General features: G+C 40.9%; 1 protein-coding gene across 3 annotated transcripts; it reads left to right on the top strand.

Annotated features, from left to right (window-relative positions):
* The first annotated feature begins 1,140 nt into the window (after nt 1-1,140).
* Nucleotides 1,141-27,898, top strand: mapre2 (microtubule-associated protein, RP/EB family, member 2). Of its 3 annotated transcripts, XM_083781135.1 has the most exons (8): nt 1,192-1,222; nt 9,680-9,858; nt 12,132-12,259; nt 12,944-13,089; nt 13,261-13,477; nt 17,031-17,176; nt 18,703-18,861; nt 26,469-27,898. In XM_083781135.1, exons 2-8 carry the CDS (start codon nt 9,728-9,730, stop codon nt 26,565-26,567), a joined length of 1,026 nt encoding a protein of 341 aa, XP_083637261.1. In that variant the 5' UTR covers nt 1,192-1,222; nt 9,680-9,727; the 3' UTR covers nt 26,568-27,898. The 3 variants fall into 3 exon arrangements, with proteins under 3 accessions (XP_083637262.1, XP_083637261.1, XP_083637260.1); XM_083781136.1 differs by lacking the exon at nt 9,680-9,858 and having other exon boundaries at nt 1,141-1,222; XM_083781134.1 differs by lacking the exon at nt 1,192-1,222 and having other exon boundaries at nt 9,594-9,858.

The raw sequence follows: 27,898 nt of genomic DNA, 5'->3' as shown, positions 1-27,898 counted from the left end.
CTTTCAAACTATTGTCTGTAATTCATCACATATAGATCTACTGTCTGAGCACTCGACCAGGACTAGATCCTGCAGTGTGGATTTTAGGAATTTTCCTCTCTCAAGTGCAGGCAGCTTTGCCATTCAGAATAAATATTCCAGCCTATGACTGAACCAATTTTCCAAATTGTTTGTTAACACAGGCCTGGGTACTGAGGGCATAGAGAAAGCAAAGCGCTGCATTTACAATTTTAAATGTCAATACCAATTTCAAAATTTCAATTGCTTAGCTCTGCTTTCTACCCGGAGCCAACCTAGACTATCAAAATGGGTTGAGACAGCCGTGTACGTCTCTGAGGAATCTGTTGGGGAGATTGTCATTGTCACTGTACTTTTTAGTACATCATCAGTTTTCACAGGTTTAAATAAGAAAGCATCTTTTTGAGACCCTAATTTCTCATAGTGAGCTTGGAGGTGATCATAACCGTATGCAGGGGGAGTGTTCATAGTGTCATACTGACGTGGCCATGTTTTGTTTATGGTGGCATCAGCATGACATCAGGGCTCCCCTCCCAATTTTAATATAGGATGTTTATATTATTATTATAATATATTTTATATTTTTAATTCTAAATCTAAATAAAGCTAAATCATCTAGGTTATTTTCATTCCTCTATTGTAGGCATAGGCGGAGTTGATTGTAGGGGGTTATTTGACAAATAGTAAATGTTACATACAGACAATCAGTATAGTCACGTTACATTCGGTTTAATATGGCTTAACAGTTTGGACAGTTGTCAAGCACAACTCAATACAAAACTTTTAACTGTGGACGACACCCTAAGCATTACACCTGTAAGGAGGAGGTAAAAAGGAAAAGAAAAACATATAGGCCTACAGTGAGGGGGAAAAGGGGTGGGTGGGGGATTCAGATTTTACGGGGGCCAGTTTCGCACCCGTTCTGTGAAAGCCAAGGGGAATTAACATCTGGCAGGCGGCTGGCAGGCAGCTGTACTCAAATGGGCAACGCTTGAAGATATGATTGGCCAAACCCAGAACAGATGTTGCAGCTCAACCAATCAGTTGTGGCAGCGGCGACCTGCTATCCAATGAAACATGTGTGCGTTTTTAGCGTCACATGTGAGTGGACATGGGCGGTTTGAGGGTGGGGTGTGTGTGTGTGACTGACTCAGGGAAATATAGCAGCTTTTAACACCGTGTACCTGGAGATCTGAGTTCACTGGTGAGTCTAAATCAGTCCAACCATATGCGATTTGTCTCGAAAACGTCCATTATGTTGTGTAATACTTGTTGCATTCTTTTCCGAGAGTGGATATAGTCGTGCTAGTTCACATATACGAGTTCTGTGGTTGGATTGTGCTGCTGTGTAGTAGTAGCTCTCTGTCAAAGTATGGACCTAATGACAGCTTCGGTTACAGTGGACAGTGGTCCCTCTCAGATCATGTCCGGGTCTCAGGAGTTAAATCACTGACTTGCTTTGGCTGATTTATTCTGGCCGACACTGTCACATTTGATTTGATCATGCTGAGCCAACCAGTTTCTCTCATCGCTAGCTAAGCTAACGTAAGCTAACAGGGCTAATGGCTGGTGAAGAGGCATTCAAAATTGTTATGGTTTATAGAGCTAGATGCACACAAAGTTGTCGCTGTTCAAATTAAAACCGATATATAAACACTTTTTTTTCATCATGTTTTGTTCTGCATCACAGATGGAGCTCAGTCACAGACAGTGCTTGCGTGTCTACAATAAACTTCGAGGAGTTGTAATTTCCTTGTTGCTTTTAATCTAACATATGGGCTTTAGATTAGAAATTCCATTCGTGCCTGCCTGGTTGTGAATGTGAAGAAAACTGAGTATGACGTTCGATCCAAAGTCAATTGGTGTTCATAGTCCCTTAATCTATCATTCACAATATAGTTAATCTTAAATACTTAACATCTTGGGGTCCAGACCACAGCTCACTCGCATCACATGGCTCTAACATTGTAAACCTTTGTCCCATAGGCTCATACCTCATACAGAGGCTTATATAGATTATTAAAACCATATGCTTCTGTTTAGAGAGTGTGATTCGATATTGCATATATACTTATAAGTTGGTGACCTGGCTGTCAGCATGTGTAAAGTCTACGTTTGCACGTCTTATTCATGTGAAAAATGATTCTTCTGTGCTCAGTCAGGGAAGCCGATGACTCTGAACAGGCCTACACACAATACATTCTGAAAGCAGAATTCCACACGCACCCCTGCCCAGGTGCTGCCTTCAGGCAACATATTAAATAGCAACAAGTGGTACTACATTATATTAGTATATGATTGGGGAGTTATTATGGTAACTGCCTGGTTTGAATGGTCAAGATGGTGCACGTACAGCCAAAAATTCCAACGGGTGCAGGATCCAAAAAAAGACGGAAAGGAGAGAGGAGATCCGCACACCGTTTTTTAAATCTCCCAAAGTAATTTATTGAAGACAGAGTGGACAAAGAAATAAAACGTTTCGGCCTAACTGTTACCGTACAGTACGACTGTGTCAAAAAACGACTTTCTGTCCTTGACAGCCCATACACCAAACATCAAAGTCCATTAAAGTCCATTAAATGATGCTAAACTCACTTTGCCGTTTCCCGCTCGATTTGCCACTCACTTTATGCATGTGCATACCCTCTAAATAATCACAGACTCACTGTCCCTCCCTCCAGGGTATGACACACATACACAAGGCTGTCCGTCTGTTGTATGGGATTTATTTTACACTATGCCAATTTGCTCCTCCATTTGATTTGACTGAAACTAAGCCATGCAACACTACTAGTTGATCATCTGTGCATGTAAAAACAAAAAGTTAGTGTACACTTACACCCTCACAAGGCAAATTAGATCAACAGCTGCAGGACTTGACACTGTTGTCAAGTCCTGTTGATCACATTTGTCTTGTTCATGTCTTGCCGCACGACTATGCTGCATGCACGCATGTGTGCACCGCACACAAACAGACCGAGAGAAAGCAGCACCACCACCTAAACATACTAAAAGTGTCAATATCCTGTACACCTATGACGTGTGCACAATGCGCATGCTTCCAAATGCACCAATCGGAGAAACGGAGAGAGAGAGAGAGAGACGCACAGAGACACGTATGGCACGGGGGGAAGTATACATGAGAGATACGTCCTGCTCTTAAGAAACACGTCTGCTTAATACCAACACACTATTATTACTAACAAGTAATTATTATGACAACATGCTAATAATGCGCGTGAACACATATGCATGCACGCTGGACACAGCTCTAGACAGGGCTCTAGACACAGTTTAATGAATAATTATGTAAATGTAACCACTTAAGCCCTATTACTTCTTGACTGGGGTACCCTTGGGGTCTATACATTATCCCCTCTACACCAAATCTCTTTGCAGAGTTGCATATTATGAGATGCAGCCCAGAATAGGTGTACTAGGGTAGAGTTCATGTGGTTAAGCACATTTATGTGAGAGTGTATGGTAAAATGGTAAATGATGCATTTATATATCTTTACATAGATTGTGCAATACAGTCGTACACCGATGGCGGAGGAAACCATACAAGGCTGAACCCCTAGTTCAACCTTCAGCGTCTTGCTCAAGGATACTTCAGCACTACAATTTAGGCATTTAGCAGATGCTCTTAATCCAGAGCGATTTACAGTAAGCAAGAACAAAACATGGTATTGTTAATACATTAAATACATACAATATTCAAGAATCATACGTGAGCTAAGAACCGTGCAGTGGAGTATATCTATATAATGAAACTATGCGTATACACTATAGAGTGCTACGTCTACATAAAATGCTATCTAAGTTACATAAATTGAGCATTTGCATACACCTGTAAGGTTGTCGAGGCTGGGGCAAGTGCTACGGCAAAGATGGAGTCTGAAGAGGTGGGTTTTCATACTACGGTGGAAGATTGGGAGTGAGTCTGCCGTTCTGATTGCAATGGGAAGTGCATTCCATAGTTTTGAAGTTTGGAACGTGTGGAGCGTTTTTTTATTTCCATGCATTGCCTGATCTGAGCATGCGCCGCACGGGAGGGTTTGTATAGGGTTCGATGATCCGATCAGACTTGCAAGCTACAGTATGGGGGTGCCATACATTTGGTTGCTTTGAAGGCCAGCATCAGAGACCAAGCGAGCCTCCTCATAGCTGTCAATGTTATTTTGCATGGCTGTGTTAGTGTGTTGTTGAACTTATACACGGCTTAACGTCGAAAGTTACACGACTGACCCACCCAGGGGATGGCAATAATAATACTAATGACCGTAGTCTTACCGTGCAACATGAAAACCCCTGTCGGGTGGTCGTTAAAAGTTGATTTCTCCCTCTGTCATTTCCTCGTATTTCTAGCCTACTGCAGGCCTGGTTGACTACCGGCAGCAAGGGCCGTCGGGATCGGGAGTCGAACCCGCGGCACAGGCTCAGCAGCCTAGGTGCCCAGACGGTTGAGCATAACGTCCGGGCCAACTTCAGTATTTCTAAAGTACATACAGGCCACAATTCTGGGTTTAAGTTAAGTGCTCAGATGGTTACATCATTCTATTTCCAGTTCTCACCACAGTTACCTTCCCCGTTCCCCCAACACAATGTACGTACTACAGTACGTAAAGTTCACTTTGAAGCAAGAACAAAAAAATATGTATTTGCTAATTTTGCTTGCAAGTTGCAACTCCCATCATAGGGCAATTGCTAGGTCAGCAAATTAAATTAAAGGACAACTTTAGTTTTTTTTCAACCAAGGTTCATGTTTTAGGTTGTAATTAGAGAAAGTAAAAGATGAGATAGTGATTTATTTTTAATTATTATTTACTAGTCAAGAAATTACATCTGGCCACAAAAGATCATGGGATCTACTGAATGTGTCAAACTGACATATTGAGCCTATGCCACGCAGTGTGGCTTTCTCCCAGTAGGCTACCTTCACGTTCAGTAGATCCTTGTGATCTTTTGTGGCCAGATGTAATTTCTTGGTGTCTATAACATTTTGTAAAAAAAATACATATTTAGCTCGAATGCCCCTGCCCCCCTGTCAAAAACAGCTAAAGTCCTTAAAACAAAAGAAAGCAGCAAATGAAAAAAAAACTTTTACTTTCTCTAATAACAATCTAAAACATGAACCTTGGTTGAAAAGAAAAACTAAAGTTGTCCTTTAAAACAGCCTGTGCTGTGTAATATATAAGTAACTACCGGTAGTAGATATTATGTTATACGGTTTGTGTCACTTTTGGAATTGAAAAGACTTGCTAGTTTGCTTTGGGAGTCAGGACTTCATTGTACAATGCATTCATACAGCCTTACAAACCTAATGCACTGACAAGCATTAATTCATTGGCAATGGCAGTTGTGGCATTTGTGTTATTGACTCATTGATTGATCATGCATCGTTGTGCGATTTGGCTCACCATCACCTGATGTAGTGAGGAGCACATTTGACCTGGCATTGACCACATGTTTCCATATCTTGTTGTTCTAGAGCAGAGCAGAGCAGAGTAGAGTAGACTGGTTACTCTCAGTTGTGGTACTGCATTCAGGATCCCAGGCCTAAACTCATCAATGGCTGCGGTTACATGAGGGCTTTTTCATTCAGAATGAAAACTTCAGAATTAATTAATTCAGAAGTAAGTTTTTTGCTGCGTGTTTACATTGGAAATGGTCATTCCGAATGAGTGTTTACATGGACAATACTTTTAAATGCCATTATTTCATTCCACATCAGGTTTGGGGCTGGGAAGGCTTCTGATTGGATAGGGGGCGGGGCGGATATGTTTACCTCCAGTGGTGGAAAGTAAATAAGTACATTTACTCTACAATTTCTTTTGTAGGTATTTCTGCTTTACTTGAGTATTTCCAATTTCCAATACTTTCCACTACATTTCAGGTAAAACAAAATAATAATAAAAAAACACTTTTATGCCATATTACTTTATATTTGATGTATCCTGTAGCCTATGAGAGGTTGCTCTCAGAGATGTAAAATTAATGTCTAGTTTCTTATAATTAATCGCAAAACAAGAGCATAATATAGCCATACCAATTACATGGAAACAAGCATGCACAGAAAGACCAGAATGAACTTAAATCCGAATGAGTGTTTACATGAGTCCACGATTGTTTCAATAGGATTTAAAAATGGAATAAACCGGTCAGTTACATCAGATCTAAGTTTAAGTCAGATTGGCCATTTTCATTCAGATTTAAGTTTTTGTAGGTGTCAACTTTTAATAGGATTTAACTTTTATTCTGAATGAAAAGGGGATTTAACGGTCCATGTAAACGTAGCCATTGATTAGGCTAGTACTCTGGGTAATGGAGTAATGGACTGCTTCGGGGAACGCCTGTATGTCTGCCTGTATGCTTGTGTGTAGAAGCTACATGTAACACACAAATTGACACAATCGCTGATAGCTCACAAACCTACCTCAATATTTAAACACATGACATGTACTCACACACACACATACACGACACCTTGTATATCAAGACTAAACATTTACACTGTGTATGTATACTAATGCATGTAAAATAGATATATGCGTGCAGGGCAATACGCACAAGCACGTATGAATACACAGAATATGGATATATTTTTTAATTAGATAAGAACCAGGCACACAGCACAGAAGCACCTCAGTGGGTGCTTACTGCTTATTCTTTCAAGCCCAACACACACCGTCTGTGAAGCGGCACATCCGCACAGCAACACCCACAGGACGCGGCGCGCTACCGCGCGGCTGGCCAGCCACGCCCACGGATTCCCGGATAGAAGCCGTGCGGCAACGCCTGGAAAATAGAACAGCGCCGTATCGGAGCGTCAGGCGAGGCGTGAACGCGCATCTGACGCCACCGGTGTGGGATAGGTTCATTGAAAATAACGGAGGCGGCTGTTTTGACGCGCGGCGTTCACAGACGGCGTTCACAGACGGAAGTTGTGCCTACTGAGTAGCAAAATCATATCTGATTGCATTAAACAACGTTAAACTCACTTTGCCACTCGATTTGCCACTCACTTTATGCATGCGCAATTTTAAACTACCAAAAACTAATAATTGTGTCTTCATGTACATGATGTACAGTACATAAGATAGTCTTGCATATTGAAACTAGTATGACTATGAGGGACTTGGCATTCATTTAGTAGTATTAAAATAATACTGGGGGGAGGGGGTCCAAGTTCATATGCCGGGGCCCGGAGGGTCAAAGGCATCGTGACATTCATCAACTGAAATGATGGAGTTGGAATTTCTTATGCTGTGTATGAAATCACATACGTACATCATACATGGGCAACTGGCGGCCCAGGGGCTGCGGCCCGCAGGTTAATATATATTATTGATTTCAGCTAATTACTAGTATTAAAATGTTATTGTCTTTTTTATGTCCAATGTATGTATAATAGTTCATAAAGTCAAATATAAGTAAGTAACCTTGCCGAGCCATGGGGCCCATAGGGCAGGAGCCTATCTCCTGTTTCTGTAGCGTGAGGCAGCTTGATGTACAAGTACACCCCCTGGACATGACGCTAGTATGTCGCAGGGACTTACCCCCAATCCAACCCTTGATGCTGAGTGTCAAGCAGGGAGGCATTGGGTCCGATTTTTAGAGTCTTTGGTATGACCCGGCCAGGGATTGAACCCCAACCTCCCAGTCTCAGGGCGGACACTCTAACCACAAGGCCACTGAGCTGGTAGATAAAGTCAATATAACTATAACTAAATGCATTTGAAATTAAATAGAAAGGTTACTTTTCCAATTCATAAATAGCTAACAAAATATTCAGGATTTAAATTCAAATATAGCAAAAATAGATAATCTACAAGCTCAAAATGTGTCGCACTGCCACGCGTTTTGCGCTTGTAGATCGGCAATTTTTGCTACGATTTCTACGATTTTTGCTAATCCTATCAGTGCTAATGTACTGCACTGCAAGACAAAGTATCAGAAGTTGCACACATTTTAGTTTTTACCTACGAGCCCCTTTGGTCTTTTTCATATTTTAGCATTGTACAACATTAAATAATAGGCAATAGTTTTTTTAATTCATCTAAATAAAAACAATACTCATAATGTCATAGGGAAAAAGCATTGTGATTATCTATTCAAATTTGATTCCAAAATTCACCCCCTTTGGTAATCACAGCCCTTGAATATATGTCTGTCAGATTTGCAGTTGCACATCTGGAGATTTCAATTATTGATCATTCTTTGTACAGTTGTTTAACTAAAATTGTTGCACTTCCAAATTGGACGGAGAGTTCATTTAATCGCAGTTTTTAAGTCCTGCAACACATTCTGACCAGGCTCTGACTTTGCTCTCCAGGATATTGACCTTTTTGAACTGGCTTAGTGGCTTTTGTTTTGTGTCATTGTTCTGCTGGAAGATGGACTACCTTTAATCCCAAGGCATTGTTCTGTTGCAGACAGAGATGTTTTCTTCAACCTGGCATCCTTATTTTGGACATTTTGGTATCCTACCAGGAAGCCCACAGCGACACATTGTAACTGCCTATTTTCAACGTGTGACACCATTGTACAGCGAAGTACAAATTAGGGCTCAAGTTGTTAACTTTTACAAGAGTTGCCTTGGGTCATTGTGGCTTCCTTGACCCGTACTCTACTTGCCCTCTCACTGAATTGTTGGAGTACAGCCTGTTCTAGGCAGATTTACAATTATTATAATTTTATCCAGTAATTTTATCCAGACATTACTTTCCTATATGTTGGTACTTTTCAAGCCACTTTATCAAACACTCTTGGATTTGAACATTGCTTTATGCTGTAGTTTTAAGTACTGTAGATTATTTTATGTTCTATATATTATATATATAATATTTATAATCATTTTGCATTTATTCTGTTAATATAGATACTATAGACTATAGTATTTCTGTTAGCGGCCAGTGATAAAAAGCATAATTAAGTCTGGTGATTGTAAAAGTGCTGTAAAACAATAACGTTTGAAAAACATCTGGAAGAGGGGGGGGGGGGGGTACTGCCATTTTGATTGGTCTTCTGCTCTTTGCCATGCAGGCAGTTGGACAGATACTCATTTAGATACACGATTGGATTATACAGCTAACAGCTACATAGTAGATGCTTCGACTGCAGGAATGAATATGTGAGGTCAGAGAGGTGGCCTTTGGCATCAGACCAATTCTTATCACCCTGACAAATGATAAGCCTTCTTTTCCTGGCATGTCCTCTTTAGATGCAAAGGAACCACTGATTGCCGCCCATTGTTTTGAGAGAGAAACTGGACTGGCTGCATCTTTCAATCACAGAAAAACTCCTCAGATTGTCTGAGAGGCTGCATTCATTAAGGGGTTTTTCACTTTTTAGCATATACTAGCCTAACAACTTTAGGATTTTCTCTTAAAAAAAATCTGACTGGACCTGGCTAGGCTATAGTGGACATCTTCAGTTAACAAACAATACTAATCAATCAATCGTATTTGTTGTACTATATTCTATATTTCTTTAACCTACTATCAGAGATCGGTGAACAGGCAGCCGCCCCCATCGGTGTCACGTGAACAGGGTGCAGCAACGTCACTAGACTGGCTGAGATTTGTGAAGAATAAGCAGGGAGAGAACAAGCCCGAGGTGCGGCACTTTTCTTAGCCTCGCATCGTTCCTTTTTTTCCAGCCAGAGGAGGTGAACAGAATAATCTGTTCCAATATTTTAGAGACCCAAATGCCTGGTCCCACCCAAGCACTTTCCCCAAATGGAGAGAATAACAACGACATCGTCCCGGTCCTCCCGGACAACGGATCCAACATCATTCCTTACAGAAAAAACACAGTGCGAGGAGAGCGCGCCTACAGGTAAACCGTTGTAATGCCGCATTTGTTGTGGTGGGCTCATAGAAACGGCTTTCATTTAGAATTAAAGATGCTGCAAAAAAGAAAGAAAGAAACGGCGCGTTTTTAAACCGTTTTATTTCATATACAGCCTATTACAGGCGATGCAACAACACTGACTGACTGGCTGACAGCAGACTGGGGGAATAACCCCCATGTCTGCTCTCAGAGAGCTCTGGTCTTATCAGTGGAGCTACTATGGCGCAAATCGCCCCAAGGCCCTTCCAAGAAACACCCCATGGCCGATATAAAAATCGGATAAATGGCATTTTGTCGAGTACAGCCGTAGACCCACACCGCACTGAAGACGAGTTTTCCCCCGCGGTGCTCAGACAGGGAGCTTGTCAAAAATGTCCTGCGAAAACACAGCCGCCCCTCTCTGCTCTGCTAGAATATTTTCATCATGACATGTCATGTTTGATGCTGATCATGTGTTGCGGGTGAATGTATTGCAGACAGTCGTATTGTCACACGTAAAACCCCCCATTTTAATAAGTTGCTCATGATCGTTTTCCTGTGTGTAAATCGTTCCCAGGCAATTCTGCACAGCCCGTACGCCGCTATAATGTGTCCCTGCATGGCTAACAAAGCTAACAGACATCCGCTTTGTTGACATGATACCCACTGTCCCAGTTTCCTTCCCAAGAAGTCACTATGGAGGCTCTCTGACATATCTTTAATGATAATAATCACGGTTTGTTATACAAAATAACACCCTGCCTGCACCACCTATAAGCTTTGGGAAGCTTTTGTTCTTGAGAGTGGAATAATGATTTCTAGGCATGATGTAATTACAGACTACAGTACATATTTAGTCAATGTAATCTAATCCAATCAAGTACAGATGTGTAGGTTTTTTGCTATCCAGCTTCCCCCGTTTACTGTTGAGAGCATTGCCATCGCCTGTAGCTGTACATGACTGAATCACCTTTTTTCAGTTTAAAGAGAAACACTGACATTATTTCGAAATAATTTATTCTGGAATTCCTGCAGACCTTTTTCCAATTTAAGTGAAAAGTATGTTTAGCCTACCTTTCAATGGATTATTTCCCTGTGCTTTATGCACGATTATGCTTTCATAATTGGCCTATTCAAGTATCACCCATAGCTTTGAATTTTCTACAGTACTTGACATCATCATGCTTTACATAAATAAACCATAGAAATAAACCAGCTGTGGGAAAAGACAAAGAAGCATATTGAAATAACATTGACACATTAGGTTTGACCTTTTGGTTGAAATAATTTAAATATTCTATCCTACCAAACTATATTTAGAGTAGACTCAAGTTGTTGAAATACTGTGGGATATTATAATTTTTCATTGGAAGGATTGCAGCACATTTCAGAGTTGTTGCATTTCCAATTGAGACTTTGCTCCTTGCTTGATGTCTGAACCACACTAACTCACTATTGATTGATTGAATACTTTTTAGTCAGACATGTAAACAGCATGTGCTATAGTAAGACATTAAGCTGAAAGGATAACGCAAACAAAGTCCTGGGGACTTGTTTCCATTGTGGTCCTATGTATTTAGCTCAATTATCATAGTTCGTAATGGTGGTATTGACTTTTCGGACACTATTTTTGGTCTGGAATTTTGACTAATTCTTTAGGACATACATGGTGAACTGGCGGCCCTCACTCTGTTAACTCTGTTAATATTGGAATACTGATATATTATTGATTTCAGCTGTTACAATTCCAAACATGCAAACATGGCCTGCTTTAATTACGTCGGTCTATAGTAGCTTAATGACTATTACAATGTTTTTTTGTCTTTTGTTTTTATGTCCAATGTATTTGCATTTAAGTTCATGAGGTTAACATAAGTATAACTAAATGCTTTTGAAATTAAATACAAATGTTACATTTCAGGATTTCAATTAAAAAATATCAAAAAATATAATTCAGGATTTCAATTCAAATTCAAAAAAAGTAATAGCAGCATCTGCCATTTTTGCTACGAGAGTATATGCAATGTGGCCCTCTGGAGTGAGTGTGGAACCATAGGCCCTCTCCAGCTTCAATGTTGCCCACCCCTGCTTTAGGCTGTGTATGCACAGATGCTTGTTTTTGTCAATAATAGTACAGTTAACCCTATAGTACTTAAAGTTCACAAAGCGTTGTGATGCTCATTTTTGCCTAAATGTTTGCCTATTATCACATGCAGAATAGGGATGCTAGTGTTCATGTTCTGAACCAAGACCATTATTTTGTGATGTTTCATTTTCAGCTGGGGGATGGCGGTCAATGTATATTCTACCTCAATAACCCAGGAGACTATGAGCAGGCATGACATCACTGCCTGGGTAAACGATCTTCTCTGCCTGAACTACACTAAAGTGGAGCAGCTCTCCTCAGGTATAAATCAAACTTCTTCCTTCAAAACAAAACAAAAACGTGCTCAAACTGCTCACGGCTTCCTCTTTCTCTTGTCCTACCAGCTCTGCAATCCCAAGTTTTGAGGAATGCTTTAGTTCTGTTTTCTTTTTGTCACTAACATAACAACAGTGATGGTCTGGTTGGTTCTTTAACATAGGTATGTTAAAAGCAGCCTAGAAAACATCTGCACCTTCCTCTTGGAGAGGTTAGGAATCTATAAATAAGATGTAGAGTTTGCCACATCTCTGTCTAGTAAACAGCAACAGTGTTAAGTCATGAGTCTAGTGAAAGTAAATAATACCAATTCCTCTATGCGTTTCCAAACTTTCCACTATATTTTACTTTTGATGGGTTATTTATGGCCCCTGCCCAACCACACGTGATACTGGAGATACTGCAGACTTGATGGTTATTTTAATTTAATTCGTAAAACTACACTATCATTTCTCCAGGGACTATTTTCTGGAAGAGATATATTTGTTGTTGTGTGGATGTCTTCAAATATGTTGTGAATGACAGTTGAAAAAACAAACAAAAAACAACAAGTTAAAAAATCTAAAGTAAAGTCAATGCTTATAACATGAAAGAAATGCCGGTATGGACCTTTTCAATAACTGGTCTATAGCTATTGCAGTTATATCTTTTTTTCCCCTGCCATTGTAGGAGCTGCCTACTGCCAGTTTATGGACATGCTCTTCCCTGGCTGCATCAGCCTTAAGAAGGTCAAGTTCCAAGCCAAACTGGAGCATGAGTACATTCATAACTTTAAAGTGCTGCAGGCATCATTCAAAAGGATGAATGTTGATAAGGTGGGTTTGCTTAATGCTAACGCTACAGTGTTTGTAATGGCTTCACCTTCGTGTTGTTTTTCTAAATGTGCTTCACTTGGCACACACACAAATTAAACACAGCGCTTTTTCCGATGTCTTTGTATTATTTTAACTGAGGTTTTCCCCTCCCCCTCCTCGTCTTCTAATCAGATTATTCCCGTGGAGAAGCTAGTTAAAGGCAGATTTCAGGACAATCTCGACTTCATCCAGTGGTTTAAGAAGTTCTTTGACGCCAACTACGACGGTAAGGAGTATGACCCTCTTCAAGCCAGACAGGGCCAGGATGCCATTCCTCCACCAGATCCTGGCGAGCAGATCTTCAACCTGCCAAAGAAGTCCCACCATGCAGCAAGCTCCCCTACCGCAGGTAAGAAGAATGCCACATGGACAATGGAAGTAATGGCTCTAGGGGCAATGGTCCTCAACAGGCGGTCCCTGACCGGACACCTCTCTGTGGACCCTGGGCAAATTAGAGGAGAAAAGAGGGGGGAAAAAGCGACTGCGAGTTGAATTCTCCGTTGTATTCGCTGAATGCCGAGCGACGCAGCGCTCTGAATGTGGACCGACCCATACACAACCATTCAACAGTTAGAGTCAAGAGGGGGACGGGGAAATGAATGCGTGTGTATGGTGGCAGACGCATGCATTGCTGCAAAAATAATGTAGAAAAGCTCAGTGTTCACTCAAAATGGCGTGCGTTTTGGGTAAGCATAAGCACCAGCCATTCTCTGATAGTAGTAATAAAAAAAATAAAAATCCCACTCTCAGATTCCACTGCAACCAATGTTCAGTTCAGTTCAGTTTTATTTCCGGAAGGAGGACATACAGTTAATACATAGCACACATAGTTTCCATCTTTTCTTTTTTTTCTTCTTTTTTTTGAGTGTCCGTAGCTCATGTCCTGTCCAATGTACTGTATTACTGGCTGGTGTCCAAACAGCTTTGTGATGGAATACAAAATGCAGAATTAATTTCCCTATTATTGGATGAGTCCACTGACACCACTGTTGCTGGTGTTTGTGAGGTATTATCCATCCATCCATTTTCAACCGCTAATCCGTAGGTATTATGATGAGGCAAAGGGTGAGTTTAGGATTGTTAAACCTCAGTGGACAAAGTCTTGGTAGTCAAATTTGCTATTTCTCTTTAAAGAGGCTATTTATCTTATTAAGCAGGCACAACAATACCTCTCCTAATTATTTGCTGTGGATATTTGGAGGTGAATATATTTCAAAGAAAAAAAAACATTCTCATTCTCTACACCCCAGAGGGGACCCGATTTGTATAAACTTGATTTGACTGTACTAAACAGGCATAAGCGTTTCTAAGGGTGGGGGTGAGGGGGGGGGGGAGCCCTGTGGGGCCCTATGTGGCCCGCGACGTGCAATTTTATTTGCGCGTGTGCATGGGACCGGACCATGGTCTTATTCAAAAATGATTTGTGGACCTTCAGAATTTCTAGTTGAGTACCCCTGCTTCTAGGCTAACATGCTATTCGTAATATACATAATGTATAGATAGATAGATAGATAGTTTTTATTAAAGTGTCCTACATCATAAGATGCCCAGCCCGCACGGGCATACAAGACACTCACAAAATTGTACATATATAATAATACATATACACAAATAGACAGTTACTCATGGATACATCGTTCTCCAATGTAACTGCCATGCTTTCTCTATACATTTTCCAAAAACAAAAACTTCATTACTGAACAACCAATTTAACATAAAACACTCAGACATCCAAAACAGATATGGGTTCTTATCCTGAATTTTTTCAAATAAAACGTTTCTTAAATCATGGTATAGTGGACAATAGAAAACAAAATGAACTCCCAGGTCACAAAGAGCACACAGTCGCTGCTCCTCAGGAACGCCAGTATATCTGCCAACCTCAAATGCCAGAGGTAAAGCACCAGATTTTAACTGGGCACAGAGGGACCTCTGTCCTCTTTTTAAATTAAATGCAACATAAGGTTCAGTCATGTAGTCCTCTTTAAATTGAATATAACTTCTTAATTTCGCCTTCTTCACAATGTCCACCCTCCATTTCTGCTGATGTAACATTGACAGTTTATATTTGACTGTATTAATGTTACAATGAAGGTTATTTAAAAAATAGCCCCACACACCTGCTGCATAAAACAGAATGGAAGAGACCATGGCGTCATAGAGCTTGGTAAATGTAGCAAAACCTAAATCAGGGCAAAATTCCATTTTACTTAATATGGCACCTAATGCTCTACCTGCTGAGTCAGCCAATACATTCTTTCCCTCAGAGAAACTCATATATTCATGAAAAACAAAACCAAAGTATTTGTATGAGGGGGAATAAGTCAAAGATATTGACCCGAACATAAAACTGTGGTTACTTTGCTGTACAGTTTTCTCTCTGTTAATCGAAAGTCTCCATTTACTGCACCATAGAATTTTTGCACTTGAACTGAACACCAGGACATAACTAATTTAATTGATTCATAATTCTTATTAAAACTGTCTCAGTGCCACCTTTGGGCGTCAGGTGTGGCGCGCTACGAGCTTGTAGATCTGCTATTTTTGAAGAATCGTTATATTTGGGGTCCTTGACATGGAAATATTGAGAACCACTGATTAGGCGTGGGTCCCGAAACTCGGGACCAAGTATGTACCGAACCGAACGTGCCTGGGTACCGGGTACCCATTACAATAATTCAATTTTGGTTCTCTCTATCGGTTCTCACAGACACGCGGTCACACGCTATTTATTTATTTTCTACCCTTTTAATAGAAGCGCAGGGAACAGAGCTGATCTACAAGCCTACACCGTGTTGCATCAGCGACGCGTTGTGGGCTTGTGGCTTGCAGAGGCGGGGCTATTTCTCTGCATGGAGTTGTCGAGGAGTGTAGAGACAGAGAGACGCGCGGTGCAGAGAAGCATTGAAGCAACGTCATTATTAAAGTTTCTTAAACGTAATTTTCAAGTGAAGTTTATGGGAGGCAACTTTTAAGAGAGGGGACAGGAGTCTTGTGCTCTGCTGCCTGAGTTGCCTCACTGCATGATCATGCATGTGCGCTGCACAGCATTGAATCAACATCAACCCACCTCGGATGCGTGTGTGTGTGTGTGTGTGTGTCTGTGTGTGTGATCACGGCGTAGGCCGTAGGGTCCAGACTCCAGAGGCTCAATTAGTTTAGACTCTAAATTAATTAAACTAAACTCTAATAAACTTTAGAGCTTGCAGTCGAACTGTCGAAGAGAGGTGGCGAAGAAAAGAAAAACAACAAATGATAGCCTACTGTGGCAGCATGCACATTTCTGCAAGCCGCCTTTGTTTTCAATGATCCCACCATTCGCACGTCGGCAAAGCCGTTCTCACCTATCGGCTGGAGATGCCCCCCCCCATTAGCGATGCTAATTTGTGTGTGTGTGTGTGTGTTGCTCTCAGATCTCAGACATGCTTTTATTTGTCATTGTCAGTAGTTAGTAGTAAGAGAAGTAGCCTACAACACTATTGCCCTGGGTAAATACAGAATAGATATATTATATTTAAAATAATCACTATATTATCCACAAATGGCTCAATAAAGGAGAGGATGTTACACTATTCATTGTACATTATATATATACTCAAATTGACATTGAGCTTTTTTGTTAAATAAACATTTGACCTCTTATTTAAGTTATTTTATACCATTTTGGAACCGAAATAGGGAACCGTTAAGAACCGGAATCGGTACCGGTCTCGAAAAAATCCTAACGATACCCATCCCTACCACTGATATAGAAACATGAGGTTTTTGCAAGAAAACTGTCAGGATTTAGAAGACATTTGTAGAATCGTCCTCGGGTCTAAATGGGTTAACAACAGATTTCCATCCACATATATTCTATGCTCATCAGCTCAATCACTGACCATAACCTGTTTATGCTGCAGGAGTCTCTAGAGCAAGTGCTGCTACTACACCCAAGACTTCAACACCGTCATCTAGACCGTCCTCGGCCAAAAAGATCCCTGCAGCAACACCTCCTGCGAAAGGAGAGAAGGAACTGGAAGCTCAGGTCACACTGCTTAATGATCAGGTACAGGCATACAATCATTTACATAGATTTGTGTACCTTGAAGGCATGACAGGTATTTGGCAAAAATGTAGCATTTACATTTTTAACAGCTTTTCCCACCCTAAAACATGATCATCAGGTCTTATTGGAGGAAGAGGTTTTTCAAAAATGTTTACAGTATTTGTTAAAATGTCGTTTTTATGTGGGCACCCCCACCAGTTCATTCAGTATGCCTGGTTTGCCTAGTGGGTGGTGATGGGTGGTGGTCCACCTGAACTTAAGCCGCACCCACAACTGTAGTTGTATGATAAAGGGGGAGGGGTTAGGGGTGGGGCTGATAATGTGATATTACTGCTTTTTTCATTGGCACGTTTGACTGTCAAGGGTTCAGCCTCCAGGAAGAAAGCCTAAATACAAAGGGAATACACCATTGCACATAAAAACAACTCCAGGGTGCTTTTCAGAGATCAAATCTGCCCCATCTGCTTGCTTGGCACTCTAGCGTCTTTATTTTGACAAGCTCTGGCAGCATCATAAGTGTTAACCCATTCTGGGCGGGAACGCCTTTTGGTGTTTTAAGCATTATGTTAAACTTTAGCTATTGAAAAATAGCAGATCTACAATCAATACATCTTGTAGATCTGCTATTTTGGGGAAATCGTGAAAATGTGGTGCAAATCATTGAATATATATATATATATATATATATATATATATATATATATATATATATATATATATATATATATATATATATATATATATATATATATATATATATATATATGCTTTCAGAGCGAACCTGTTTTTTTTATTGGTTTTTTGAAGGGACAGACAGTAGGCTGACAGGAAACGGGAGAGAGATGGGGGGATGACATGCAGTAAAGGCCGTGTCGGGCTCGGGAGTCGAACCCGCGGCACACTGCGACTGCATTACCAGTCGGGTGCCCAGACTGTTACGCCACCGCCTGGGCAGAGCGAACCTGTTTAACTCAAATATTAGCTTCTGGGGGTCCCTGGAACAACATATTTTTGAAAGGTCCACAGCTTTGATTTGAAAGAACTGACGGTTGTGACAGATCTGCAGTTTGTTCCAGGTACTTTCTGCGGTGCATAAAAACTGAACACTGCTTTTCCACGTTAGCTCTGACTCTGGGTTCAGTAAAGTATCCTTTTATAAACTAACTGTAGTATTCTGAAATATATTGTTGACGGACTGGGAGTGTAGTTAAATATCTGAGAACTGGAGTGATACGTCCACTTTCTTGGTATTAGTACGAACTCGAGCAGCAGCATTCTGAATCAACAGCAGCTGTTTAAGATTAAACATTAATGCCAAATGAGTTGCATCCGCCTTTTGTAATGTGATGGTATCAGTTTCAGTGCTGAGCAATGCTTCTATGCATCGTCCGACTCGATACAAAGCATATGCAATTTCACTGCCTGCTACAGTATGTTGGCTAACGTTGCCTGCTGTATTGTTCTGCATGTGACAAAACATTGTGTAGTTGAATATTGATGCATATGTTAATGATCTTGTTTTGTAGGTGAACACATTAAAGCTTGCATTGGAAGGAGTGGAGAAGGAGAGAGACTTTTATTTCAGCAAGCTGCGAGAGGTGGAGACGCTGTGCCAGGATCAGGGTGAAGAGACCGCCCCGTTTGTGGAGCAGTTAATGGAGATCCTCTACTCTGCAGATGAACAGGTCGGTGTCCAAAACTCCTGGTTGATCCGATCAACCCCCGATTGATCCATCAACCCCTGACTAAAGACGTTGTGAAATGGTTAAAGGCGTAGTGAAATGAAAAATACGTTTTTCACACTTGGACCATATCCGTGGTCATCATATGGGCATACCTAACAATGGATGCCAAAAAAATGGACGAATTCTCATTTTTGTGTGTTTTTTTTATATCAAAAGTCCATACTTTTCTTTTTATTACTTCCTGAAAACGTGCTGCGTGATGACATGTAGAGATTGAAGCTAAAACTTCAAAATAAAATGTCCACCATTTCCGTTGCCCTACACCTTCAATTTGGGCATTTTATTTTGAAGTTTCAGCTCTGCTACACGCAGCACGCACGTGTTTGTGTGTGTGTTTGTGTGTTTGTTTACAAGTGTTTGTTTACAAGTCAGACAGTCGACCAGCTCTACCAGTTTACTGCTATGTGGCTTATTTCTAACCTATAATGTTTCACATACATACAGTACATATTTTAGCGTGATGATTAAGTTTAAAACAAGTAATACACTGTCTGGATGTCACCTTGAATGAGATAAAAAACGAAGTGTTCACACCTGCAGTGAATCGAAGTCAGGAAGCGAAGTGAAACCCCTGTTTTTTGGTGAAGTAGAATGCTTCACACCTGCCAAACGAAGCACTTTCCGACAATACGCAGCAGGATTCGTTTTAATCGCAGTATAGCATGCTGGTGTGAATGCGACATCATCTTAACACACTATGGCAGTTGGGACCAGTTTGGTTGCTGATTAGATAAGTTGGCACTGGGGCTGTTAACCGATATTAAAAAGAAATGGTTTGAATTGAAAAAAGATTGATTGATTGAAATATTTATTAACAGTTTGCAGAATTACAGTACATTTCAAGCACAACTCAATACAAAGACTGTTAACTGTGAGTGGACGGTTTGGACCCGCGGTCCGACCAATCCTAAATAGATTTGGACACATAGTGTGTCCTCTGCTATATTATTTTCACCATGACATGAGAGATGAGACTGCTCGTCTATGAGCGACGTTACCCAAGCCTCTTCGAGGCAGCGGAGCGGAGGGTTGCATAATATTAGTGCATTTAGCAGCACCGACATTCTTTGCCGGAGCCGTCAAAAATCTCAAAACAAAACTGTCCCACATTGCTCAATTTGATTTGTAGTTTGCTTTGCGTTTCATGGGGGCCGCCATGATTGCATTAATATAGCCGGCGGTGTGATTGTGTGTGTGCGTGTGTGTGTGTGTGTGTGTGTGCGTCGGGATTGGGGTCAGAGAGAGAGGGCTCGGATCCTCATTGTTCCTTTTCGGGTAACTGCATTTCAGAAGCCCCGAAAGAGACATTTTGGAATGGATCCTACCCTCCCTGCACGAGGGACAAGACAATATTATGGGCCCGAAACGGCTCGGTTCTCTTCTCGGATATTCGGTTCCGGGTGGAGCCGTGCTACCCTCTACTTTGAGCACCTGTAATCTTACACAGCAGCAAGATTGCATCAGCCTGAGCTCTAAGCAAGTCAAACTCGTAGTACGATGGTGTCTTATGCCGAATGCGCATCATGTAACGCAGCGCGTTGTTGGTCCTGTAGATTTGCCCTCCCTTGTTGTGAACACACAGACTCAACAGAGCAGTGCAGACACGCACACAACCCGACTCACTCTGTACAGTATATCGATAAACCGCTGAAAGCAGGCGATCCATTTGTGATGGCAAACAATTTACAACCACAGACTCGACCGAAAGCATGTCTTGGGGTTCTGTACAGTATGTACAGTATTGAAAAATGTAAAAAACTTTGCTGCTGCTATATAAATATTAAGTTTTTCAGAAAGCTTAGGTCAGGATTTAGAGGGCTTTTTAGAATCGGCCTCAGAGCCTAGCGGACACGGGGCCATATTGTCATTGCATTTGATCTTTTACTTCCGTTAAGTACAGTGGAAGAGACGGGAAAGGTGGTAGAGAAAGGGGATGACATGCAGTAAAGTGTCATGGGTCGGATTTGAACCAGGGCCAGCTACAAGAAGGACTATTAGTGACGGGTATAGCGCGTCGCAGTCCCGCCCCCTTTCAGAACGACGAGTGGCCCAGGAAATGAATCCCAATGCATTTTTCCCATAGACATTTCGAAACGTATTTATTTAAAGACCTTTTAAGCGTCATACGAAGCCAACTCTTGTCGTGACAAATCATGACAACAAACACAATATTTTGGACCAAACAAATAATTACAAAGAAGAAAAACAACAAAAAGTGTCGTAACCTGCCGTTTTTTTCTACTTTCTAATTCTTTGTTTGGCCCGAAAAATTGTGTTTGTTGTCATGATTTGTCACGACAAGAGTTGGCTTTGTCCGAGGCGTAAACGTCTTTAAATAAATACTTTCTGAAAAGTCTGAGGAAAATGAACGAGGATTTCTTTCCCGGGTCTCTCGAGGGGGCGGGACTGCGACGCTCTATAGCGATGCGTCAGGTAAGATTAGGGGTTAACTCCGCCCACTTTGAGAGGGAGAAAGTGTGTTGCACTGTTGTGCTAATTACAATGTGGAGCATGAGTTCATGTGAGAGACAGAGAGAGCGGGGAGAGAGAGCGAGAGAGGGAGGGATAGAGAATACCACACTATTACTTGTGAGAGAGATAGTGTTGTCTGTTAATCCCCCCACACGGTAACTCTGTCATTTCTCAACCGTTCCGGATGCCGGACGGCTCGCCTTCCTGTGGGTCTGATTTGCACCACTTAGTTCACACGGGTGTGATTGTTGTGTTAATGATGAGAGCGTAGTTATCACTCCACTCAACCACCTTATTTACTGTGTTGCTGCCGTCCAGGATTGCTGGAACTACCTAGGAGGGAAATCAAAACGGTATAATCTGAGTACTTTAGAATGTATTGGTCTGGTGTGTCAGTGCAACATCCAGACAGACATTCCTCAGTACGACAGCTATCAGTATAAAGGGTGAAAAGTATAGCTGGGCTTACACAACCCTGGGGATCACCAATATTAGTCGTTAGGGATGGATCTTGTTCATTTTTATTGATAACGAGCACCTTATCGATCAGGCTTATCGAGCCGGGTTCTTATCGAGCCCCCTATCGAGCATTTTCTATTATTTTGTGGAAAGACAGGCGACAATACATTTTGAACAGCACCAGTATCTTACTAGTTTTATAACAGACAAAAGGAAATTGACCTATATACCGATAAAATCATATTAAAGAAACTGTTAACTGGTTAATATGTGTACCTTCACTTTAAAAGCGTCATTTTGTTTACATGGTTGGACGGTGTCAATACACTTTTAGACTGACTGTTTGTGCCAGCATGGATGATTACATTTATTTCTTGATCGCCTCTTGTCTTGATTGTTTAAACACGATGACGTCATGAGCCGCTATGCTCGATAACAGGCTTGATAATCACAAAGCCTATTGATAACGGGTACTCTTGTAAACTTGTTATCTGATTTTTTTGAGCTGCATCCCTATTAGTAGTTAATGCTGAGGAGAGGGTTTTGTTCACTTCCACCCTCTGTTCCAGGGTGACACTTTGACACTAGTACAGTATATCAGACTGTATTGAAAGCTGAAGAAAAGTCTAAGAACAGCACCCTTGCATGATTCTTATTAGACAGTGTAACAACTAACAACCGCATCTTCTGTACCGCAACCCTTTTTGTTTTTATAAGCAAACTGACAGGAGTATAATTTGTCTTGAAGATGTAACGGTATTCGGTATAAGTGATTTCATAATCACTAAAGTTCGAGTTATGGGTCTATAATAATCCTTATGTTCTTTTGGACATTGGATTTTCGGGACGTGTTCTCTCCTCCACGTTATCAGTTTCTGTGTGGAGTTTTCATGTTCTCCCCGTGTCCCCTAGGGTAGGTAGGTACCCTCACAAAAAACATGCAGTAATCCTGGTCTCTAAACTGCCTCCCCCTGGCCAGCCGGGGCAAGTGATGGAGGGGAAAGGAACTGGTTGGAATAACGTGTTCCTTCCATGCGCTACACTACGTTCTACCGGGGAAACTCCACCCTGTCAGGGTGAAAAGAAGCGGCTTGGACGCTCATGCATTGAATGGACAGTCCGTTGCTCTCCCTGGTTGGTGGATGGAGTGTAGAGCCCAGGATTACAGTAGATAATTGACACTGGCTGAAGAAAGAAAATGGGTTACAAAATCGTGGGATAAAAATTACAAGAAAATTCTTGAGAAAAAGCACTGCACTCGTCCGGCACATTAGCTGAAACACTTTCCTTGGTTTACATCCTCTTCAGTGATGGTAATTCTGTCTGAGGGGCGCAGGTGTTACAGCCTTCAGTGCACTTTGAGAAATTGTCTAATGATTCAAATCTGGCAAAGAAGGTATTTAGTTCATTAGCAAAGTCAAGTTCATTATCTTGTCACAATAGGTTTAGTTGGGGATGACATTCCTTTTATAGATTTCATAGTGTCACACTCCTTTTTGGGATTATTGGCATTAAAGGAGAATTCCATACTAAAAGGCTTTCTTACCTTTCTTTGTAGTTGTTACGTCCCCATCAAAGAGGTCCAGGTGTTATTTTGTGCAAAAGCTCCTTATTGGCTATTTCCCCTACCATAAGCCCTAAATGAATTGCATTGAATTGAATGGGATGTATGGGGTGTTGTGCTAATTCGCTTATTTCCATCGAAATAAGTAGTAAAGTGTGCCACTTGGGTTATTTACATTATGAAGAGATGATATATACAAAGAAAATCTAATTTTGAGCGATGGAAATAAGCGAATTAGCACAACACCCCATACATCCCATTCAATTCAATGCAATTCATTTAGGGCTTATGGTAGGGGAAATAGCCAATAAGGAGCTTTTGCACAAAATAACACCTGGACCTCTTTGATGGGGACGTAACAACTACAAAGAAAGGTAAGAAAGCCTTTTAGTATGGAATTCTCCTTTAAACGCGTCCTCTAGAGCAGAGACAGTCGCGAGACATGGCCAAAGCATTTCCAGGGGTCCCCAGCCAAAAACGTTGAGAACCCCTGCTCTAGAGAGTCTTTATCTAGACACTGTCTATGTGCCAACAGCCAGTTGAGGGGACTAACACTAAGCAACTGTCTGTCAAACCAACTCCAGGATAGTAACATTAGCAGAAAGGTTGTTATTTTAAGAGCAAAATGTCCCGCAATATGAATACCTTGGGTGGTGGTCTGGTCGGGTAGTTCATGGTGCACTGTCCAACGTGTAAGTGACGCGAGGCATGCACCAACCCCAAAAAAACATACATACAAGCTATGTCAACAAACTGCCTCATGGCTGCCTAGCTTGTAGATCTGTTCTTTTGGGCACATAGGGGCACGACGGAGACACCAGCGCAAAATGAAACCGATAAATCCGTCCTAGTGTATGACTATGCGCTTAGTTCACGTCGTGAGTCTGGAACTGTCAATGTTGTTGTGCGCTCTTTCCTTATTTATATCTGTCACCGCAGTGACAGTGAGGCTGAAGCTATATGCTGGTACTTTACGCAGAGTGTAAACCCATTTAACCAACAGAGAAGAAGACATGCTGCTCTTTTGTTTTATAATGTCACATTAGAGCGATACATTTCTGGTAAGAATTTAGGGAAGACAGCAGTCATCTCTTTGTATATAGAGCGTCGCAGTCCCGCCCCCTACCAGGGCCCAGGAAATGATTCTCTGTTCATTTTCCTCATAGACTTTTCAAAACTTATTTATTTAAATACCTTTTAAGTGTCATACAAAGCCAACTCTTGTCGTGACAAATCATGAAAACAAACAAAAAAAATTGGGCCGAACAAAGAATTAGAACAACACTTTTTTCTTTTCAATGAATTGTTTGTTCCAAAATATTGTGTTTATTCATGTCATGATTTGTCACAACTCGAGTTGGCTTTGTCCGCGGCGTAACCGTCTTTAAATAAATACTTGTTGAAATGTCTATGGGAAAAATGCATTGGGAATCATTTCCTGGGCCTGGCGTCGTCATGACAGGGGGCGGGACTGCAACGCTCTATAGTGGTTTTTAAGTGTTACAGCATCAATCCTGAATTGGGAACACGTGTCACCAATTGATGTCCAAGATTTGTCACAGAAAGTCCTGTTTTGGTATGATTGATTGATCATTTATTTATTTTCGTGTCCTGCACACAAAGTACCCAATCCTCATGGGTTTATAAGACACCATTTCACATTTGCGTTTACAGCATGTTTACAATATTCATAATCCATTGCATTACAGCCCAGAGTTATACAGAGTACTCTGTCTTCTCTCCCAAGCTTGACAAATACAATCTGCCACAACAAAAGCCCCTTTGGCAAAACATATCTAAATTTTTTCATAATCATTTAACTTTAGGAAATCCACACAAATGGAAGACATCTCTTATCTCATCATATTTAGGGCACTAAAACTGAACCTCGCTTTCAATTTCACCAAGTTCACAGAACAAGCAATATCTCTTCTTCAGGAGTGGCATTAAAACTGCCAGACTCCAGTGCTAATGGTAATGGTAATGTAGCTGACCGTATTTGTGCACAGAGAGATCGGTTGTCTTTTATTTGAATTAAGGCAGTAGGTTTGCAGCTTAGATTTATACCATAAACTTATGTGTATAACACCTGTTGTAAAGTTAAGGTGGTGGTCATCTCAAGTTATAATACAGATCCCATAGTTGTATTTGAAACAACAAGCATATTGACTTCTATACCCCCAAACAAATCAGTATGTTTAAACCGGTCCGGGAGTGTTTTTATTCAAGCAATAACCCAGCAGTAACATTATTGTTTTGAAAGAAGAGCAGCAAAAAGTTTTGCTGATGCTTACCTACCAGCTTTTAAAGCCGGTGGCTCTTCCCTTCCACATGTGACTGTGCTTCATTTTATTAAATTTATTTAGACATTTCTGGGCGAAATTTCTCTCACCCTCCGTTGCGTATGTCTTCTTGCGGCGATTACGTTCGACTCGGCAAGGCACTTTTTTAGCGGATAAGCCTCTTGAGATGCATCATCTCGTTTTCGAGGGGGTCCCCAAAAACGTGGCATTTGCATACAGTATTTACTGGATGGAATGGAACCTATAGAGAAGCACTTATTACATTGAATGTCTATTGCTGCAAGAAAAAAACCAAGTAAAGGTCCCTGCACACTGTTAACACAATTTTAGCAGCGTTTTTCCGACTGTTTTCAGAAAAATGCATCCAGTCTGCAAGGACCCATTTAGACCTGAGGACAGTTTTCTGAAAAACCTGTTTCTATGTCGTTCTCAAACATTTTCATGTCAAGGACCCCCAAAATTATATGTAATTGGCCGCCGACCCCCATCTGAAAATATGTTGTTCCAGTGACCTGGAAAGAATATATATTCAAAGCTTTGCACTACATTTTCACATTTAAAAAAAAAAGCAGACCTACTAGCTCGTACCGTGGCACTCGGTGTCGCGCTATGAGCTTCTAGATCTGCTATTTGTCAATAGCTAAAGTATAACATAATGCTTAAAACACCAAAAGGGGTCCCGCCCTGAATGGATTCATTGTGGTATTTTTCTATGTGCTTGTTTAATTTAATGTGTGTTATCATTTCAGGAAGGAGCAGCGGAACTGGCAGAAGGTGACGTGGACGAGGCGGAGCAGCAAGTCCAAGACGAGGTACCAGACGACCAACAGGAACAGGATGAATACTGACTGTTGTCGTCCCTTACCACAACTACCCACCCGTTTTTATTTCGTGAGAACTGTCAAAAAAGGATTTTAAGTTTTTCCTCATGGTTTACTTTTCTTTTTTTGTTCTCTTGAAGACTGAGCACATGAAGCCACCTCATGACAAGAATCACCCTCATTTTTTTTTACCCTCTACTCTGCTCAATATTCTGTGTTTTTGTGACCGTTGGTGAAAATGCTGTGGCAGGTTCGCTCACTTCGCTGTTACTGCCTCCACTAGCAGACAAGCTCAGACCATCACAGACGTTTCTCTAAGGACTGTGTGGGTGAAAGGTCAATTCACATCCTAGATGTGTGTGGAAATGCTGAAGTCCAGACGGGTACTTCTTACCTGTCAGCACAAGTGTTAATTTGTCAGCTTCTCTCCCTTCGTTCTTTTTTTATTCTACATACTGTATCTATCATATTAATCACAAGAATGCAATAAGCAAAGCCCTGGAAGGGCCCTTAGTAGCTCTTATCTAACCTCCTTCCATACGTTGCACTGACATTTGATCTGTATTGGACAATCTGTCCATAGACCCTCACCATATTTATTAAGCCTTAGGCATAGTGTAAGAACCTGCATTGCATCCTCATGAAGTGAGACAATACAGTCATTGAAATATGAATGAAAAGTAGTAGTGTAAATGCCAACTACAAATGTGTCATGACTATCTTCCCAATTCACATTTCTGATAATCGGTGTGCTCGATGTGCTTTTCATGTAAGATTATGGTGCGTTTCAGTGAAAGAGTTTGACTTTGGTTCCCCCAAAACATGGGAAAACGGAGAACCATTTTATTTGTGGAGTAGTCTTACAGGAACTTTTATTTTTTATTTAATTTTTTACTTCCAACTGAAAACTATATCCACCTTCACTTATTCAGTGAAAATCCAGTATTGTTTTGTTTCAAATCATTTTTGAACCACCAAACGTATGGGAGATGCGAGTCAGTTCACTGAGTAATTTGACATACTATATTCCAGTACATACTTTGTATAATGTTGCATTTACTACGATTGAAATCGGAAGTGCAGCATATTGCTTTAGTCATATATTGTGTAAATGAAAAGGAATGTAAACATGTACTGTCAATAATTATGAATAGTAAATGTTTTTTCATGTCCCACTCATTATGCATTCCCCAAAATGTGTTGCATGTTTGCATTTTATTTGTGAATAACTTGACCTGCTTTTTACATATTTAATAAAAAATAAACTATGTTAAGTGAGCTTTTGTATGTTTAACCTGCTGTTTGAAAGATGTTGAGATTCGGATGAATTTGCTGTAATAAAAACATTTCACGTTTCA

The sequence above is a fragment of the Protomyctophum parallelum genome (assembly GCF_964188405.1).
Source record: "Protomyctophum parallelum genome assembly, chromosome: 14".
NCBI lineage: Eukaryota > Metazoa > Chordata > Actinopteri > Myctophiformes > Myctophidae > Protomyctophum > Protomyctophum parallelum.
The sequence above is the reverse complement of the archived record's forward strand: the minus strand, read 5'-3'. Positions and strand labels throughout refer to the sequence as shown.

What these genes read in the sequence shown, in the direction of transcription:
- mapre2 (XM_083781135.1), top strand. Translation starts at nt 9,728, where the DNA reads ATGCCTGGTCCCACCCAAGCACTTTCCCCAAATGGAGAGAATAACAAC. An exon ending in AGCAAGCTCCCCTACCGCAG is followed by an intron (nt 13,478 to 17,030) that starts GTAAGAAGAATG and finishes TTTATGCTGCAG; the next exon opens with GAGTCTCTAGAGCAAGTGCT. An exon ending in TCACACTGCTTAATGATCAG is followed by an intron (nt 17,177 to 18,702) that starts GTACAGGCATAC and finishes CTTGTTTTGTAG; the next exon opens with GTGAACACATTAAAGCTTGC.